We start from the raw sequence: 21,464 nt of genomic DNA, 5'->3' as shown, positions 1-21,464 counted from the left end.
AATAAAAAGGTAGCATTATGACCCATCTTAATTGGTATAATTTGAGAACAGTAAATTCTAGTGACACTCAAAAGGCAGATACATACCTGACAACTGTGCCTGGAGGTGGTGGTGGAGCATCTACAGGTAGAGACTCCATGACTTGTAACACTGGGGGAAAGTCAGCAAAATAAAGACTGATCACATAAGCCTAGACTTAGATGCTAATGACGTTCACAGCATATAGAAATACAGGAGAGAGAAAAAGGAGGAAGGCTACAGAGCTGGCTACACCTCTGAGCCCTCACTGGGCTCTAGATGCATCCATGTCTGACTGAGCTCTAGCCCAGTGGCAGTGTACCTGGCAGGCTTTGCTTCTGATCCTCCAGCGGAGGTGCGAGAGAGTCTGTTTGCCAGGAACAGTGCTGCCAGCTGCATCTCCCTCTCTCAGTAGTGTGACTCTTCAGTGTCCTTTGAGCTTTTGGCTTCAAGCCTTGTAACTTTGGCTGGAGTCTGGCAGTAGTATCACCCCAGTGAATAGCTTGGGCATTATCCAGCAATAACCCCCACCATGTTTCCCAGGAGATGGCTTACCTGGAGACATTGTGTTGTCTCCCTTTGAGGGTTTGCAAACATCCCTGCTATTAAACTTATACAAAAACAGTAAATATTCCAGTATAGCCATACACTATCCCCATAACCAGGTTACACACAGTATTCAGGCCCCCACATTCCAGTGAACAGTTTTAAAACTACAATTCTGGCCCTTAACATAATTCCAGTTCTGTAATGCAGAAACAGAATGACCAGAGACTACAGACTGAGCAGTTAAGAAAACTTCAGTCAGCACCTCACACTGGCAGAGATGTCACATCTCACATCCTCTCTTTCTTTAGTTAAGGGGCAAGTTTCATGAACTCCCCCCATATGGAAATCTCCAGATGTCCACCAAGCCCATGCTTAACATTCCTGACATTAAGGTTAAAAACTAAAAATTTTGTGCTGCATGAATCTGAATTTAGTGTTAGATGTCCTAATTGTTTTTGTAACCTTAGCTTGCAATTGTTTTTAATAACATGGGGTGTGATGGTATGTCTTGTTTTAAATTGCTGCCTTAGATTCAACTAAGGTGTGGGAACAGATTTCAAATCATGGAGCGCAGTGCTGAACACACTGCAATCCCATGGCCCAAGTCTGTTTCATTATACTGCCAATGTCAAGGCTCACCCATTTGGAACAGAAAGAGCCACACCACCAAACTGGACATGCATACTCTACGATAGGGACAGGCTGCCCTGGTAGTCGCTCACTGAAGCAAACAGCCACTTCAGGAGTAGTAGAGATTCTTTAGCCGGCATGTGAAGATCAGGTGAAGGCAGCAAGTGAGTTATTCTGAGGCACAGGCATGAAGGGCTGAACCCTTCACTAGTAATTATGGTGCATTTGGTAACCAGCCTTCAGCTTATGTTTTGCTCCTGTTGGGTCAACTTTCTCAGACTGTTGCCAATCTGCTTCAGTCAAGAGAATCCTCTTGTCAGCTTAGCTATGTGGCCCAGAAACACTATTCTAGAGCTTAGTTAACACTAAAATAAGTACTCCCAATACACAGGCTCTGAAGTCCTCACAATAGTGATTTTATTAAATTAGTTGCTTTATAAAACATTGCAGATGTCATAATTGTTAACATAACAATTTGCCCAACTGTAGTAACTGTTGCAGTTTGCTAAGCAGGTTTTTGTAAATGAAAGAAAATGGTAAAGTCCTGTGAAAGTTCTATCACAGCCCATGAGAACAAAGGAAATTTAGTTCTCAGACACTTAAACCAGGCAGTTAACTGTTAGAATAACCAACCCGTACAGCTGCATTAGTAAATAAATGTAAACTAACTGCTTATACTCAAGATACCACAAATCATTTTTCAAATGCAAAAAGGAACTATTTTCTTGTTTTGACCAAAATAAGTTTTATTTTAAACTGTCAAGCTTTGAAAGAATGGGTGTGTATCAAGTGATTAATTTTCAGGTGCAGTATCCTTACTTTGAAGTTAGCAGTCCCCTTCACAATCTCTTTAAAAAAACCCAAGCTCTAATTTAGACAAAGCAATTTTAATACTAAGTGCACACCATGCCCTTGCCGCAAACTGCTTTTGTTCACAAGATAAATCATTCAAGGAGGTACAGTTAAGGCTGTATTACTAAACTGTGCTGGTAATAATACAACGTTTGCTTTGTTGAAATTCATGTCCAACTTTGTGGTTTTGTTACTATGAAACCAGATAGCAACAATTAAAAACATTATTAGAATTTTGTTTTTTCTGTGATTTATGTAGGAATTGAGTTTCATCATTTTAACCCCTTGATGGGACAGGTATCCCAATGCTTTAGCACCACCCTGTCAAAGGGTTAAATAACCAGCACAAAGATACTGCACTTTCAATTGTAGCATTTGGCAGAATTTAAAGGAAAAGAAGTTGTGCTACATGTTTAAGGGTTTATGGGCAACAGAAAGACAACACAAGGAAAGATAAATGTCACATGAAGTCTTCAAAATCTTGCACGTATCCTCCATCATATCCTCCATAATCTGCCAGATCATCTTTCATAGTAGCCTTTAAACCACCTCCAGGCACAACCCCTTTTTTCTTCTTTTTGGCTTTACTTTGCTGAGGAAAGACCCAAAAAAGATTTGGTTTATTTTAGAGTCAGTATTAAATGTAACATGCTAATTTCCTAGAAGTGCTGGTAAAACATAAGAAGAATATTAACCCTAGGATCCTGGCAGTTTCTTATCTGGGTAATTAAAACAGGACACTTCAATTCCCCTGTACTTGCAATCTGCTAGTTGGCAAAAGTGTTCACTTCCTACCATGTAATGTGTGTGCGCTACTGCTATTGACCCCAGAGGCAACTGAATGTCAGTTCAGCTCTTATTCATGTCAAAAACACTGTCTAGCAGACTCACTTCACCATAATCAGAATAGCAGCACGTACTCTATGGTACACTGAAACACCCTTCACCAAACTTGTTACACTATATGCAGTGTAAATTTATTTTCCTGAAGGAGGAGAGGCTCTGTCCCAGTGCAAAAATTATAGATATTCGGTTTTATATTGTTACTGATTTAGTTGGTGGGAGTCTTTATTTTAGGGTTTTATATGGCTGCCCATCACCTTAGGATCAGAGCATGTAAAGTCAGTAGCAAAATCCCTAGTGAATTTATGGAGTTTCTGGTTCTTCTGTTTTAAGGTAAAAACTTTGCTTGGGTAGGGTCTTTTTGGTTGGTTGATTTAAAAAGAAAAAAATGAAACATGATTCAGCCAAGATCACTTACAAGTGATATGTTGAGTTTACTCCAATACTTTAAATCAATATTCCAAAGAGCTACAATATTGCGAGTTACTGAGTTGAGAGGCAAGCTATTTCTTGCATGCTAATATTAACCACTTTGATACATTCTTTGTAAATGGATGTGGCAAAGATGTCAGGCACAGAAGGATTAATAAAAACATCAGCTATACCGGAGAGAAATAACTGACATCCAAATCTGAGATATGGAAAAAAAAGGAAATAGGAAAAAAAAGCCAAGTTTAGCTTCCTGATGAAACTCAGCTAATAAAATCAGCAGTGAAGCACAACAGCATAACTGCACCTGCCCTTCTCTCAGCTTTGTACACAGAAGGGGACATTCCTATCTCAAAGTCTAGTTCTATTAGATATGCAGAATTAGGCTGATATCACTTTACAAATGATATTTTATGGCCAAGTTTATACTGTTAATCTTCTCCTGAACTAAACCATTTATTGTGAATTGCCACAAGAACAGTTTGGAGAACATGCCTAAAAAGCGTTTCCAATCACCCACCGATTTTGGGTAGAAAAGTAGCAGAGTTGTGCATTTATGGAGCACTTGTTATTCACACTGAAGGCCCAGAAGCGGGTTTCTTCCTTCAAGAACTCCCTAGTACAAATTTTGAAACCAATCTCATTTCAATTATCTGCTGGGCAGTATGGCTTGGATTTGCCAGTTAATGTTCAGTTAGCTATTTTTTAAAATTCTGGTCTCACTGACATTTAGCTATGCAATTCCCTCACAACTTCAGTGTTATAACTTTTGCACAAGAAACACATTTTACACAATTTGTATAATCACAAAGCACCAACTATACTATAATTTGATAGTGTTACTACTCACTTAATGCTTTTTCCACTTAAGTTGTATGGCACACCAGAGAGGCATACTGACATGCTATCTAGTTCTGTTATCTGCTGTTAAGTTGCTCTGATCACATTGATCTTAGTTTTATTAAAGGTTGAGAATAAAGATTTAAATTACTTCCATAAACACATTTAACTAAGATTCTAGTTTTCTGGTTCGAACTAAAATATACACTTCTCCCACCTATCCAGAACAACTGGACACTTCCACTTCTATTTCTACTCCAGCACAGACACAAAAAAATTGAACAGAATCAGTGCAAAGATGAGAGAGGATGAAGCTAAAGGTTACTGCCAAAACAGTGCTTATTTTACATGAGTACACTTGTTTTAAGTTTATGGGACATTCCCAAGTTTAGCCCTAGGACAATATTCCAAATCAGAATTTCAACTATCTTCTCATTAACAAATTGTATTAAGTCAAAAGCACATTTGACTTCAAAGCCTAGAACCCCTTAGATTTATCGAAGGTGCACATCTTAGTGCATATTGGTAGTATGCAAGTTATGGAAAGACAGGATAAAAAGAGATGCAGACGTCTTACCTTCTCTTGTTTTTGTTTTTCACTGCATAGCACTGTCAAAGCATTTGTGATCTTTTTCAAATCATCAACTTCCACTACAAAGAGGAAGAAAATTAGACTTCTACCAATCTTGTTTTCAGAAAGCCTTCAAATAATCACTGAATCCTCTAAAATCCAGTAAGTGGAGATTTATATCTGGTCGTTTACTCCTTTAACTGGAGTCAAAACAGTGGACTACATGCAGGGCAATGCTGATTCTCAGCATCACAGTCTAGGATTTCACATCCCCTTGATAACTTGTGTAATGGCCATCTTACGCTGCCCAATGTAATCAATACATTTAGGAGGCCAACATTTGAACACGGTTACATAAGCTTATGCTTCAAGGATTCAGTCTGCCATCAGTAGGGGTCAGCAAGTGATTCCCCTCCCCACACCCCCAATTTTTTTTTTTTTTTTTTTTTTAAATCTCCCTCTGGATCATCAGGGATGGCCATGGCTGGGACATTGGGGGGAGGAGGGGTGTCTCTGAGATGCCACTGAGAATTTTCTCAGGTGCATGGCTGGCTGGTTCTTACTCACATGCTCAGGGTCTAATTGATTGCCACACCTTGGGTCCAGAAGGGATTTTCCTCCAGGTCAGACTGGCAGTGACCCGGGGGGGGGGGGGGAGGGGAGGAGGAGGGTTTCAGGTTCCTCTCCTGTGTGGGGGTGCTGGTCTCTTGCCAGGATTATCTGGGTCTCTCTCATTTTCCTGCCATTGTGGGGCCTCAAGCCCTGGTGCACGTCAGTCCCCTCTATTCTCTATCTAGTCTCCTGTGGGCTGTAATACCTGGTCTAAATGTGGTGGTTCAGTATAGCTTGCAGGTGCTGGGTGGCGTTGGTGGCCCATGATATACAGAAGACTAGGTTATGTGGTGGTCCCTTCTGGCCTTAAACGCTATGATGAGCACATTATGCCGCTAGATTTGTAATATGGTCAACTGTTTGCCTCTAAAGGTCAAATGGTTTGCCTAAAACAAGTTTGAAGGCTTTTAGAGAGAAGCATCCAGGAGGAGAGGGATGTTACATGCACTTAATGCTCAGTTTAACAATCCTTCATGTCAGAGGATTTGGACTCCAATTTAACAGTTCAAAATCAGTTGCAGGAGGTCAACCATCCAATGTATTTATATGGCACAAGCCACCCTATCAAAGGCCAGGATGTACAAGCACAGGAAAAAGGGAAGTCTCACCAAATACCTCAGCCAGCTAAAGCAGTGAAAACAAGTCAACTGTAGTGTTACTTCAACAGACAGTTCTGTTTTAGAATTAAACTGCTTCAAATTTCCAGTGTTATATGAACTCAGTTTTGTATCTCATTCCTCTACTGAGCTATTTAGAATTACACGGATAGGGGAGCCTTTTCCTCTTCTTGAATAGAGGTTCTGCAGGGCTGTGTAAGACTTTGCCTGTATGTTTAAGTGGGCTATCCTGACCTGACAGTACCAGTCAGAGAAGATCAATCACAGAGGAAACACCACCTGCATTAAATGATGAAGAGCATGCAGGTGCTGATTCTCGGTCAGGTAGTAGTCAAAACTAGTCTCTGGGAGGAGTATCAGTGCATCATTTAATGTAGGACTGCATAAATCCCAATTCAGTTTTACTTGATTAATGTTTGCTACTCTAGCCCTCCACAGAATGTGCTAGGAAATCTCACACTTGAAGTAAAGACTTACATGAAATACATACGTCTCGAACTAATGCTTCCAAAAAACTGGCATAATGTAGAGATTTTTCATACTGTGTAATTTTTTCTTTTAATAATTTGCCAAACTCCGTAAAGTCATCTTTTGAAGATGGATTCATGGCATCTATTCCACAAGTACTATTTACACCTGCAGTGAAAAACATAGTATCAGAAAATACTGGTGCATTTAACTGTGTGGGAGGTCAGACTGACCCCACTACATAAGCCCTCTAACCACAGAACAGGTAATTTATCTCTACGCTCCTTCAGTTCCTCCCCTAAGCTGAAATGATCAACAAGGCAGCAAGCGTCACTAAGATGCCAACATTTCAGATTAAGCATCTCTTACATGGCAGACCCCAAACAACTTCAGTTACTAACAATTTATGCTGGCTTTGAACTAGTGATTTAAGTGAAAGGCTACATATCCCGTGAGTTGTACTGAACCACCCACTCTGGAATAGTACTGGAGAGAGTATTTTCTTATATATAAAATCTAGGCCTCAAGCCTGCAGTGCTAGGTTTAGTTGGGATTTTTTAAATTGACTATTAAGATTATGATTTTTTTAGGGCTGTCAAGCAATTAAAAAGATTAATTGCACTGTTAATAACAGGATACCATTTATTTAAATATTTTTGGATGTTTTATACATTTTCCATTTTATTGATTTCAGTTGCAACACAATACTAAGTGTACAGTGCTCGCTTGATATTCATTTTTATTACAAATATTTGCACTGTAAAAAACAAATAGTATTTTTCAGTTCACCTAATACAACTACTGTAGTGCAATCTCTATCATGAAAGTTGAACTTACAAACAGAATTATGTACAAAAAACCCTGCATTCAAAAATAAAACAATGTAAAACTTTAGAGCCCACAAGTCCACTGAATCCTACTTGTTCAGCCAATCATTCAGACAAACAAGTCTGTTTACATTTGCAGGAGATACTGCTGCCTGCTTCTTGTTTAGTGTCACCTGAAAGCGAGAACAGGCATTTGCATGGCACTGTTGTAGCCAACTGAAGATTCATTCCTCCCTTGATGCTTCAACCACCAATTCAGAGGACGTGTCCATGCTGATGACAGGTTCTGCTAGATAATGATCCAAAGCAGTGCAGACAGAAGTATGTTCATTATCATCTGAGTCAAATGCCACCAGCAGAAAGTTGATTTTCTTTTTTAGTGGTTTGGGTTCTGTCGTTTCCACATCAGAGTGTTGTTCTTTTAAGACTTTGAAAGCATGCTCCACACCTCCTCCCTCTCAGATTTTGGAAGGCACTTCAGATTCTTAAATCTTGGGGCGAGTGCTGTAGCTATCTTTAGAAATTTCACATTGGTACCTTCTTTGCGTTTTTTCAAATTTGCAGTGAAAAAGTGTTCTTAAAACAAACAACATGTGCTGGGTCATCATCTGAGACTGCCATAATATTAAATATATAGCAGAATGCAGGTACAACAGAGCAGGAGACATACAATTCTCCCCCAAAGAGTTCAGTCACAAATTTAATTTACTCATTTTATTAAATGTCATCAGCATGGAAGCATGTCCTCTGGAACGATGGCCAAAGCATGAAGAGGCGCATGAATCTTTAGCGCATTTGGCACGTAAATATCTTGTGACACCAGATATGCAAATGCCTGTTCTCACTTTCAGATGACACTGTAATTAAGAAGTGGGCAGCATTATCTCCCATAAACATAAACAAACTTGTTTGAGTTAGCGATTGGCTGAACAAGAAGTAGAACTGAGTGGACTTGTAGGCTCTAAAGTTTTACATGGCTTTGTTTTTGAGTGCAGTTATGTAACAAAAAGTCTACATTTGTAAGTTGCACTTTAATGATAAAAAGATTGCACTACAGTGTTTGTATGAGGTGAATTGAAAAATACTATTTCTTTTGTGTATCATTTTTACAGCACAAATGTTTGTAATAAAGTGAGCACTGTACACTTTGTATTCTGTATTGTAGTTGAAATAGATGTAGAAAAACATCCAAAATTATTTAATACATTTCAATTGGTATTCGATTGTTTAACAGTGCGATTGTGATTAATTTTTTTAATTGCAATTAATTTTTTGCGTTAATTGCAATTAATCAACAGCTGTAGATTTTTCCAAACCAAAGCAGACTGGATTATTTCTGAAGAAAATCACTGAAAAAAAATACAAGTGAAAGCACTCCCAGAAAACATGAATGCTGTATTAAACCCACTGAATAATTCAATTGGTAAGTAGGGTAAAAAAAATCCAGTTTTGTATTTATATTAGATTTTTATTATAGATTTTTTTAAACTATACCTGTTCAAATAAAATCTGATTTTACAAACTATGTTAAAGCCTAAATTTATAATCTCAAAAATTTAAATAAAAAAATAAATATGCTGACATGAACCTCTCTCAAAAAGGGTAAGTTAAAGGCTGCATTTTTATATAAAAGAAAGAATCAGTGGGAAAACATCTAATTTTTTAGGTCAAGCTTTATAAATATGGCACTCGGTCATGAACTATACTAAAGGCTTGTTTTGTTTAATAAAAGTAAGTTTTATATGCTGTTGTGGGGTTAATTAAATTCCAGTCACAATCCTAATGCAGCTTGATACAAATTATGAGCAAAAAGTTAATTATCTGGCAAATAAGTAATACATCATTCACCACTTTAACACATACTAAAAATGTACAAATTAAGAAGAATTTGAAAATATTAAGCTACATAATTGCTTAGACAAATGTACAGTGTACTCTCCTAGGTAGCAAAAAGATGTACCAAAAAATTAGTGTAAAAGCTCCATTTAGTTATAAATCAGCATGTTTTAATGGCATGTTAACCAATGAGAATGCACCTTTCTTTAGAAAACAAGTACAAATGAAAAAGTTGATTAAAATAGAAGATTTGAGTCACCAAGTGGAAATCCTCAATTTAAATCGCCTTGATTTAAATCAATCCATCCTGTTTGTAAGGAAGTTTATCAGTACCTTGTCAATTCTGTCAGAAAAGCACAAGACAATAGTGAGCCCCCCAACCTAGTTAAATTTACCATTCTTTTAACTGCCCTTAGAAGCCAAATACCCTTTCACCAACTTCATTGCATTTTCAACACTTAGCTCAATGGCGCTCAACCTCTCCAGAGCACTGCACCCCTTTCAGGAATCTCATTTCTCTTGCATACCCTCAAGTTTCACCTCCCTTAAAAAACTACTTGCTTACAGAATCAGACATAAAAATACAAAAGCGTCACAGCACACTACTACTGAAAAATTACTTACTTTCTCATTTTTACCAGATAATTATAAAATAAATCAATTGCAATATAAATATTCTACTTACATTTCATTGTATAGGCTATAGAGCAGTATAAACAAGTCATCATATGAAATTTTAGTTTCTTCTTTGAGTGCTTGTTCATGTCAATTCCAGTCAGGTGCGTGCCATGTGTACAACAGCTGGAATTTTTTCCCCTAGCAGTATCCATAGGGTCAGCCTGCGCACCCCCTGGAGCAACGCTTTCATGATGCTCAATATAGGGCCCTGATGCCCCAAACACCCGCTCCCTCCCGGCCGCCCGTTTCTTCTGAGTACACTTTTTTTTTTTGTTTAATTGGTAATCTCCAATCTCCTAGAACTGGAAGGGACCTTGAAAGGTCATCAAGTCCAGCCCCCTACCTTCACTAGCAGGACCAATTTTTGCCTCAGATCCCTAAGTGGCCCCCTCAAGGATTGAACTCACAACCCTGGGTTTAGCAGGCCAGTGCTCAAACCACTGAGCTATCCCTCCCACTCCCACAGAGGGATAGGAGGGAGGGCATTGGAATGGACATGAACACCACATCTCAAAGAACAAGTGTTACAAGGTGAGTAACTGTTTTTTGTACTGACTTCGCTAGTGCTTTTTATGTAGACAGTTGTAAAAATAGGCAAATATCTCAAAGCGTTGTTGTACCCCCTGGAAGACCTCTACGTACCCCCAGGGGTACACATACCTCTGGTTGAGAACCACCGACCTGCCTTATCACATAGTTTGGTCAAACTAAACATGCTTAATCGATGGTGAACCACCCCCTCAGAAAGCCCCACCCAACCTCACAAGTAATCTGGCTGCGCTATGTAGAGCATCCCCCACAATTAGAGGCTACCAGTTTCTTCCACCCTACTTCTCTTCATACAAAAGATGGCTCTTGGCTGGGAAGTTCAATCAGGCAACGCATTCCTACCTAACTTCCTACAAGCAGACACTACAACCACTTGTAGGCAGAAAATGCTATTTAGTTTCTAAAGATGTTGTGTGGTGCTTGAAATTAGAGTCATTATGATGTATACTTCCAGATATAAAGAGACATGTTGTTTGAACACAAACTTCTGGTTGATATCAGCATAACTCACATCCACTGACATTCGTAACGTCTGACTTCAAACTAACAAAAGTAGTTAACCATCACACATCACAGGATGTTTTCCCAAACATACTATGTCTTAAAGGTTCTCAACACCAAAAGGCATCAATTCTTACCTACGACTGTCAATCTTTTTAAAAATATCTATATATTGAAAACTCCAAAGTGCTGGTTAAAAAGAGAGGAACAGTTATGAAATAGCTTTAGTTGGATGCAAAGTTTCATCCTGCTATTTTTATAACAGTAAGAGTAATATCACAGCAGTCCTACTTTTTTGGATCAATACACTGCTATACTTGAAAGCTAGATTTAGAATTGATTGCAGTTAACTTTCTAAATGACTTATGTCATACTGTAACACCACCAACTACTTGCCTGGAGTAGGTGTATCCACACTTACCAAACGTTTCTTTTGCTAACTCAAGATCTGACTCCTCTTGTAGTTTCTTTAGCCGTAGTTTGTCTGCTAACTGTTCTTCTGGTGTAAGTTCTTGAGCTTCCTCTGGTGCCTCTAACTAAAAAAAGTATATAAAGTAGATTGATTGACTTGTGGCAAGTCTTTCATTTTGGTCATTATTGCTAACCATGCATAAGCAATCTACTTAACTAAAAGTCTTCAAATAATGTCAGCTTACATTGGTGGCAAGTGAATTACATTTCTTGCCCATGAATGGAGCAGTTGCAGGTGTGGTCATTTCATCAAGCTAATTGAACAACATGTTTCTGTTTGAAGTAGTTCTTCATGAAGCACAGACATTCTGTTCTTAACAGCAAGCCTAACACTTGTGTTTAAACATTCTAAGTTGAAATACCGATAACCTACAAGCACAAAATACCTACAAGCACGCTACAGGCAGAAAAATACCTAAACCCTGAACAAAAGTAATTTCACACATTGTTGAATATTATAAACTCAATGCACACACTTAGAAAAAGGATGGGAATATGATAAGTACTATTTCAAACTCTTAGATATTCAAGTTCTTATGCAGACTGCATCAGGACTATTCTTCCCTAGAAGAAGAGGGTGATAAAACTCACTGTAGGGGCACACCATTAAGTATCAGTCCTTTAATTCTCAGACTACATTTGTTTTTATAGACTAAACAATAAGCTGATCTCCCTCTTCCCGTAAAATCCTGACAGTGAAGTCTTACTCTTTTTTTAATCTCCTCTTGCTTTTTCTTCAGCTGCTTTTCTCTCTCTTTTATTTTTTCTGCTATCTTCTTCTTTTCTGAAACCTTTGATTCTGTAAAACAGTGAACAAAGCAGCCTTTTTAAAGAAATCTAGTGCATAAAGAATATTATCACAATGTGGGGAAAAGAGCACCTACAGCTTTGATCCAATTCAGAAACTAGAGGTGCCCAATGTAAAAAGCATGCACTGTCACCCACACATGCACAACCCTTGGTCTATTATGTCCCATAAATACAGTTCATAAACTTGGAACACAGAATCCAATGTTTTTCTTTGAGGAGCACACTTCACTGTATATAGAACAAATAGTCCTCACCTGCTTTTATCTCTGTCTCTTTTTCTCCTTCTTCCTCCTCCTCTTCATCATCCCAGTTATCCTACCAAACAGGAAGGAGTAGGAGTTATCAGTATTTGTCTTACTTCTGAACCACTAAAGGTATCTGTGCGGAAAGAACTGTCTACACTGTACTTTCATCATTAAAACTTTTGTTGCTTGGGGTGTGGAAAAAAACAACCACCCTAAATGATAAAAACTTTAACAGCAAAAAGTGCCGGTGTGGACGGTGCTTTCTCAGCCGGAGCCGCCCCCTCATTTGGAGTGGTTTTATTTTGTTGCCGGTGACAAAGCGTAGCCACGCTGCGCACCTTACAATGGTGTGGCTGCAGCGGCAAAGCCGCACCCTTGTAAGATTCACAGTGTAGACATGGCCTTAATGTACACCACAGTAACAGGCAAACTCACGTTCAACACAGTTACGGAAGCAAGACAAAAATCTGCCACAACCCATTTGCTGGGCAAAAATGGTTACAGACGCTCCCCAGCTTACGCAAGCGTTCCGTTCCGGAACACCTTGCATAAGTTGAATTTTACGTACGTCGAGAATGTACAGCCATCAATTACGCAAAAACAGCTTATGGAACTTTTTACTTAAGTGCAGATTTGCGCAAGTCAGGTTTGCATAACCCGGGGAGCGTCTGTATAAGAAAAAATTAATTTATGAGTAGATATCTGACAGAATGATTTGATTCTTCTCTATAGCACATCCGTCACCAGAAACAAAACAGGCTTAGCAGAATAGAGGACACAGATTTTGTGCAATAAATTAAGCATTACAGAATCAGGGCGGAGAGCTCTGATGGGATGTTGCCCTGGTAGCAGTAGCAGTGTTATTTGATGATTAAATCTGAACATAAGCCATTTAGTACCCATCAGGATTTAAAAATGTCAAAAGCTGCCATTACAGGCATACCACTTAATGCACCAGGGGATGACAAACTATCAATACATGTGACTCTCTGATTCATAGAATTAAGGCAGAAGGAACAATTATGATCAACTAATCTGTCAGTTTCAGGGCTAATTGCACCTTTGATCCCCTTCCTGGTCTTCCTGGAGGGCACCCACTTAAGATTTTAGGCTTCCCAGCCATCACCGCTCTCATGGCAGAGACCTGCGTCTCTCTCCTTTCAGACTAGGGGTTTAGGTTCCCTCTGCACCTCACTGCGATTTACCAGCAGGTCTGCCCAGGGTCCAGCACCTGTGGTTAACTCTTTCTCCAAGGGCTGTAACAGTGTAAACCAGGTACCAACCAGCCTTCACAAAGCAAACTGCATTTATTCTTGGGGTAAAAGCATTACAGGCAAAAAAAAAAATCTACATGCATGCTAAAAGCCTACCAGAGGTCACTTCCAACCCCATCATGGGACTCTGCTGTGCCAGTCTCTCAAACACCACAACTGGGTTTGCATCCTTGGTTACATGTTCACGCAAGTTTTTGGGATCAGGAACCAGATCCCAACTGGAGAGTTCAACTATTTCTTTATACAGCTTGAGCATTTGATCTCCAGTCTCAGGGAATTACTAGTCAATTGCCCTCTCCTCAGGAGTGGCTTCAAAGGACTGGGGTTTTACATAACCGAGTTGCATAATTTGCATTAACCACTCCCTGGAAAACCACTTAACACTTATTGTCCCTAAAGTCCTTGTCCATCTAGTACATTCAATAGTCCTTTGAACTCCTTACACTTCCGGTTCTGACATGTCACACTGACTTCCTGTATACAGTAACTCCTCACTTACAGTTGTCTGGGTTAACATTGTTATGTTACTGATCAGTCAGGGAACATGCTCGTTTAAAGTTGTGCAATGCTCCCCTCTAACGTTTGGCAGCTGCCTGCTTTGTCCACTGCTTGCAAAAAGAGCAGCCCATTGGAGCTAGCTGGTGGGGGCCTGGAACCAGGGTGGACCGGCAACCTCTCTAGCAGCGCCCACTCCCCTAAGTTCCCTGTGTGATAGCTGCCCAGCAGGCTATCAATTGCCAGCAGTTCAGCTGTCCCTCTCCCCACTACCATGTGCTGCTCCTGCCCTCGGCCTTGGAGCTGCTCCTGGGAGCCTCCTGCTTCCTGTGCAGATGGGGGAAGAAGGCGGCTAATGCTAGGATATCCCCCTCCCCCCTGTTCCTCGCTTACCCCATCTCCAGAGAGCGGGGAGGGGGGGGGGGGACACAACAGGATTCAGGACAGAGGGAGCATGCTAGCAGCACTGCTGTCTCAACTTCCTGGTTGACTTAAAAAGGCAATGTACTTAGAGTGCGGTCAGCGTACTTAAAGGGGCAATGCGCATCTCCCTCTCACACACAGGGGAAATTGGATTTGCTTAACATCGTTTCACTTAAAGTCGCATTTTTCAGGAACATAACTACAACGTTAAGCGATGAGTTACTGTACCACAAAGACAGAATTTTGCCCAGTAATTCCAGGATCGAACCCATAGCTTCTGGTTGAGCTGTTACAGCTCATCTTTTCAAACATCACTCAATCCTGATTTAAGGACTTCAAATGATGGAGAATCCATCATGTCCCTAGGTAAATGTTGTTCCAATGGTAGATTACCCTCACTTAAAATTTGCACTTTGCCCTAGTCTGAATTTGTTCAACTTCAACCACTGGATTTTGTTATGCTTTTCTCCATGTGATTAAAGAGCTGTACACTATCAAATCTCTTTTCTATAATTAAGTCACCTCTGAGCCTTCTCCTGGATAAACTGAATAGATTGATATTAACTCTCTCACCAAAAAGCTTATTTTCCCAATCTCAAATGATTCATGTACTTTTTCTGAACCCTTTCCAATGTTTTCCATCATTTTAAAATCGCCATTAATGGTCTCGGCTAAAGCTGCACACAGTGGTACACACAGCTCCCTATCTCTAGTCAGTATTCACCTGCTTATACATCAAACGATCACATTAGTTCTTAGCCAGTGCACTACATCAGCTCACGTTCGGTTGACCCCAACATTTCTTTCAGAGTCACTGCTTTCCAAAATATGGTTCCCCATTCTATAACTGTGACCAAGATTCTATTCCTAGGTGTATGACTCATGTATTAAAATGCACGTTGTTCAAGTAAACCCCTGCTTACCAAAAGAGACAGATTGCTCTATAGAACTAACCAGTCATTATTCAATACTTCACCAATTTGTGTCCACTACAAACTTTGCCAGCGGTGGTTTCTTCCAGATCATAAGATATTGAATAGATTGGGCCAGGAATAGATCCCCGCAGGACTCTGCTCAGAACATCCCCACTGGATGGGGATCCCAATTTATAATGTTCAGATCAGTTTAAATGCATTTAATCTGTGCTACTTTGATTTTGTAAAGGGTAATGTTGTAGTCAGAATGTCAGCCTCCTTAGGGAAATCGAAGGATGTTAACACAATTACATCACCACCTACAGTTAACCTCAACAAATAATATCAAGTTTGAAAAGACCTGTTTTCCTCCAAATCATGTTAATAGTCAGTGTGCTACCATACTTTACTCCTGTAGGCTATGTCTACACTACAGCTGAGGGCGAGCCTCCCAGTCCCAGGGGGCTATGATAGAGGTCTATAAAATCATAACTGGTGTGGAGAAAGTAAATAAGGAAGTGTTATTTACTCCTCATAACACAAGAACTAGGGGTCACCAAGTGAAATTAATAGGCAGCAGGTTTAAAACAAACAAAATGAAGTATTACCTCACCCACCTTGTCCCTGGAATTGATAGATTACTATAAGCCAAGGTAATCATAAAATCATAGGACTGGACGGGACACTGAGAGGTCATCTAGTCCAGTCCCCTGCACTCATGGCAAGACTATGTATTATCCAGATCATACCTGACAGGTATTTGTCCAGCCTGCTCTTAAAACCTCCAATGATGGAGATTCCACAACCTCCCTAGGCCATTTATTCCAGTACTTAACCACTCTGACAGGAAGTTTTTCCTAATGTCCAACCTAAACTGCCCTTGCTGCAATTTAAGCCCTTGTCCTATCTGCAAAGGTTAACAATAATTTTTCTACAGATCAGTTAGCTTGACATTGATCCCAGGCAAAATGATGAAAAGGTTGATGCAGGATGCAGCCAGTAAGGCAATGTCTACGATACAGCTTCGAGTGAGCCTCCCAGCCCAAGTAGACAGATTCGCGCTAGCTCAGCTCGAGTATAGCAGTGTGGATGTTGGGCTGCTACAAGCTGCCATCCGAGACACATCTGACTCCCCGAGTCTGAGTGGTTAGCCCAAGTCTCAGCTGGAGCGGCAACATCCATACTGCTATTTTCAGTGTGCTAGCTTTGTGCTGAACTAATGCAGGTCTGACTACATCAGAACAGCCAGACTGGGTCAGACCAATGGTCCCTCTAGCCCAGTGTCCTGTCTTCTGACAGTGGCCAATGCCAGATGCCCCAGAGGGAATGAACAGAACAGGGAACCATCAAGTGATCCAGCCCTGTCACCCATTCCCAGCTTCTGGCAAACAGAGGCTAGGGACACCATTCCTGCCCATCCTGGCTAATTGCCATTGATGGACCTATCCTCCAGGAATTTATTTAATTCTTTTTTGAACTGTGTTATAGTCTTGGCCTTCACAACATCCTCTGGCAAAGAGTTCCACAGATTGACTGGGCATTGTGTGAAGAAATTTTTTATTCGACCAACTTCTGTTGGCGCGAGAGCAGCTTTCAAGCTTACACAAACCTGAAGAAGAGTTCTGTGTAAGCTCGAAAACTTGTCTCTCACCAACGGAAGCTGATCCAATACAAGATAGTACCTCATCCACCTCTCTAATATCCTGGGACCAACACGACTACAACCCTGCATTATTCAACTAGACTCACTTCATAAATAGCTACTTTCATAACTGTTGCAGAGTACAGTTTACAGATTGCTTCCTCATCTGATCCCATCCTTCACAGATATACCCTTTTTAAGAGAGGGTGGTTGGAGTGAAATCCCCATGCAGAAGCAGGGTGCTGTGACCATGAGATTTGCAAACTCATTTGCAGACAATAGGAGGTCTGGTTGAAGCTCCTTGGTATCTTCCTAAGGAACTCTCTCTGAGGGGAGTTGTGGGCAATTGTTCCTTTGCCCCAAGGATACTCGCATGGTATACCACAGAAGCCTATATTGTCACCTCCCACTCAATATGCATATGATCCTCCTGAGAGGTTTAGTGAGGACATATGAGCTGCAGTGCATTTAGCAGGCTGACGACCCCCAGCACTCTCTCTCTATCACATCTGGCCCAGCTAGAACAAATCACATGGTGCCTAGATGAGAGCAAGCTGAGATTTAATCCAGACAAGACTGAGACTCTTAGCAGGCTGGGAAAAGCAGCTGGAAGAATTTGCATCAGCACCCCTTACAGAAGGGACACAATCACTGGTAATACAGGTAAACAACTTGGGGGTGTTAGACCCTGGGCTGCTCTGGGCCCATGAGGCGCTGCAGCCAAGAGTGCTTTCTTCCCATCTGCCCAGAAGAGAGTCACCTTTCCTCTCCAATGCAGAGCATGCCACAATTATCCATGTCTTGTCATTTCAAGATTATATTGTTGTGATGCACACTACACGGAGCTTCCCCTTGACCTCATTTGGAAGGTGAAGCTAGCACAGAACACTGCAACTCACTTGTTAAGTGTAGTTGAACACTGGGAGCATACTAGACCAATGCTCCATCATCTGTATTGGGTTCCAGTGAACATCTGGGGGGAAAATCAACATGTTAATTTTAAAATAGAAAGCCCTGAATTGTTTGGGACCTGACTGTATGAGTGAGCATCTCTCTCCCAGTGACATACTGCCACTGGTGCCGCATAAAGCAGGAGTCCGATTTAAAACAAACAAAAGGAAGTATTTCTTCACACACAACACAGTCAACCTGGGGAACTCTTTGCCAGAGGATGATGTAAAGGCCAAGACTATAACAGGGTTCATAAAAGTACTAGATACGTTCATGGAGAATAGGTCCATCAATGGCTATTAACCAGGATGGATAGGGATGCAAAACCATGCTCTGAAGCGTCCCTAGCCTCTGTTTGCCAGAAGCTGGGAATGGGCGACAGGGGATGGATCACTCGATGATTACCTGTTCTGTTCATTCCTCTGAAGAACCTGGCTTTGGCCACTGTGAGAAGACAGGATACTGGGCTAGATGAACCATTGGTCTGACCCAGTACGGCTGTTCTCATGTTCTCAAAAGAAGTCTTCATAACACAAGTAATATATTTTATCTATTTACATTTATACTACATAGAAGAGCACCATCGCAAGCTCCCGTCACCACTGGTGCTCAGAAACACAGTGCATGCACAAACGGTCAGTTATTACTGATAGCACTATCTTGGCGCAACATGAACAACCACTGCCAGAGTCTTCAATAAGCAAGAATCAATTACTTTAATCTGAACTTTTCCTCTTCCTGCCCATGTCTAAACAAATGATAACATATTAACCTTTTTCAGTTATCTAGTGATCAGTACTAAGATTGTCTATAGCACTCTCTCGGTGTCTTGATTTGAAACAAAAGCATGATTCAATGTTTAACTTTGGATACTAAGTTTACCAATTTTTTTTAATACTTCCGCAGATCCCAAGATCCTTTTGAAGAGTCCTAGATTCCAGATGTAGTATGTTACCCTCCCATGATTCTGAAGTCTATTAGATATAGTTCTACAGAAGTCATTGCCAGTTGCTGATATCTGCATTCATGATCTGGCCAAGCTCTAAGAAAAAGATCAGGAATTGTTGGGGTATCCATCACTCAACTGATCTTTTTTGTTAAGGAACATATGGGAACTACATTGCATGAGATTTGGACATTTTAAATGTTTCTGATTTAATAAAGTAGGTTTAGAGTTGGACATTTAGTTCAAACTCTAATGCAAAAGACTAACACTGAAATACAGTGAAGCCAGCTCCATGATTCTCTAGTAGATAAACCCCACTTTAACACTCTGAACACAACCGACTTCTAAAGGAACAATGAGGGACTGCCTAGTTTCACAGGACTGAGAGAAAGTCAGAAGAGACAACACTAGGATGGAGGAAAGATTCTGGCCTGTAGGAGATACTGCCAAGATAGGACTATTTGGAACAAGTTCAATGTTCAAGCCTCTGTCATCCCTCTGTACCCACTTCTTCCCCATATGCTCCCTCAGGCTAAGAGCCTGCAAGGGGGCAGGGAATAGAGAGACTCTTCACAGGAGAGATCAATAGTTGAATACCATCTGGCAAATTCCAGAGCAGTTCTGTACTGAGAGGCCTGCCATTAGCTTAGAGATGGCAGGTGGGCAAAAAACACAATTCTCCATTCACTGGGATGACACCTCTTGAGAGTTAATTGACAGGGGCTTTGCTCTGGAGCTGGGAAAGAGGACTGGTTGCTGGGAAGGAAGTTACAGAAGGGAGACCATGTTTATTCAACTCAGAAACCTAAGAACAAGTACAGGTCTTAGCTGGGAGTGAAGCAGCCCATTTACAGAAACGTATTTGAAAGTTTTATTTGACCTTCCAACTTTTGATCACCCAGTGCTCCAATTCAGACAGGTTTCAATGCATATGCAACTGGTAACACTGACTACAGAACTTCACCTAATAATTCCTACATCAAGCTCAATTGCCGATTGAACTAGAGCATATTTTTAAAAGAACATACGATCTTAAAGACTTCAAGCGACCAAGGAACTGCCACATCGCCATCCACCACTCCACCTATCACGCAAGTTCCTAGCATCAGCATAACTTTGCCAGAATTATTCTGCCACATCTCACCACACAAAGAAGGGTGACTCTAACCCATCCCCGCAAGCTCACCTGACAAGTTTTACTCACCTGGTAGGAGACTCCCTGAGTCTCCATTTTAATTAGGCCGTTTTTTTAAGTCTCCCCTCCCCTCCCGGAAAAGATTTTGCTGACGGTGGCGGCGAGACACTTGCAGGCCATTTCTCCAAGCGGCCCACGTTTTGCCAGCCGCTCGCTCCACGAGCCACGTAGCGGCCTCCGGCCCGCGCCGAGCAAGCCCCGGCCGCGTTCATTGGCGGTGTCCCCGGGCTGGCCCGGGGGGAGGCTCGGGCGGGGGGGGGGGTGTAGGGGCGCGAGGGCCCCAGCACAGCGCAGTCACTACGGGTCGGGCAGCGCCATATGGCGCGGGGCAGCGCGCCCCGCCCCCGCAGCCCCACGGCCGGGGCGGGCTCCACACGGGCTCTGACCGCTCCCCCGCCGGCCCCCCGCCAGGGAGGCCCCGCACAGCCCGGGGCCCCGCCCCGCGACCCCCACCTTCACGGCGTCCTCTTCATCCTCCCCGGCCCAGCGGTCCCCGCCGGCCCCCGGCGTCGGCACCAGCCGCTTCGCGACCGGATCCGCCACCTCGAAGCTGTCGGCATCTGTGGGGGAGACGAGAGCGGGTTAACCGGGCGGGCGGGGGAGCGGGGCACCCGGGCGGGAACCGAGCCCGCGGCCAGCACCTACCCCACGAATCTGCCTCCGCCGCCATCTTGCCCCCGCGAGTCCCGCAAGCTCAGCCAGAGCGAGGCGGGGTGAGTCAGCCCGAGAGCGTCCGAGCGCGGGGCACGCCGGGATAGCGGCGGACACGCGGGGCCCGCCCCGCCTCCAGGGGGCGGGGCAGGGACGCGCTGACGCCCCGCAACGGCCGCATTGGAATCCCCGGGGCGGCGAGTCCCGCCTGGGGCTGGACTGGGCTCGCGGGCGAGCCAGGCCCGGCCCCGCCGCCTCTGGCAAGGGCCCGTGTGAGGGGAGGGAGCCCTGGGGGGCGGGGCGGGGCGGGGCGGGGCAGACCCAGGGTGTGGCCAGTGCCAGGTGCCCCGGAGGGAATGAACAGAGCAGGGAATCGCCCAGTGAGCCCTCCCCTGTCACCCAGTCCCAGCTCCTGGCCACCAGGGGCCAGGGACACCCTCCCTGCCCAGCCTGGCTAACAGCCATTATGAGCCCTGTTATAGTCTTGGCCTTCCCAACAGCTCCTGGCGAGGAGTTCCACAGGTTAACTGTGTGTTGTGTGCAGAAATACTTCCTTTTGCTTTAAACCTGCTGCCTATTAATTTCATTTGGTGACCCCCTAGTTCATGTGTTATGAGGAGTCAATAA

At 42.4% G+C, this 21,464-nt stretch overlaps 1 protein-coding gene across 1 annotated transcript; it reads right to left on the bottom strand.

Moving 5' to 3' along the window:
• Window positions 1–1,590: 1,590 nt before the first annotated feature.
• On the bottom strand, window positions 1,591–20,971 carry EIF3J (eukaryotic translation initiation factor 3 subunit J). Its single transcript, XM_044980448.1, has 8 exons — window positions 20,832–20,971; window positions 20,640–20,746; window positions 12,356–12,416; window positions 11,999–12,090; window positions 11,242–11,356; window positions 6,439–6,597; window positions 4,739–4,812; window positions 1,591–2,641 (listed from the first exon to the last, which is right to left on the bottom strand). Exons 1-8 carry the CDS (start codon window positions 20,854–20,856, stop codon window positions 2,510–2,512), a joined length of 765 nt encoding a protein of 254 aa, XP_044836383.1. The 5' UTR covers window positions 20,857–20,971; the 3' UTR covers window positions 1,591–2,509.
• Window positions 20,972–21,464: the final 493 nt, after the last annotated feature.

The sequence above is a fragment of the Mauremys mutica genome, chromosome 11, assembly GCF_020497125.1.
Source record: "Mauremys mutica isolate MM-2020 ecotype Southern chromosome 11, ASM2049712v1, whole genome shotgun sequence".
In the NCBI taxonomy this organism is placed as follows: Eukaryota; Metazoa; Chordata; order Testudines; family Geoemydidae; genus Mauremys; species Mauremys mutica.
Note: the sequence above shows the minus strand (reverse complement) of the source record. Positions and strands in the feature narration are given on the sequence as shown.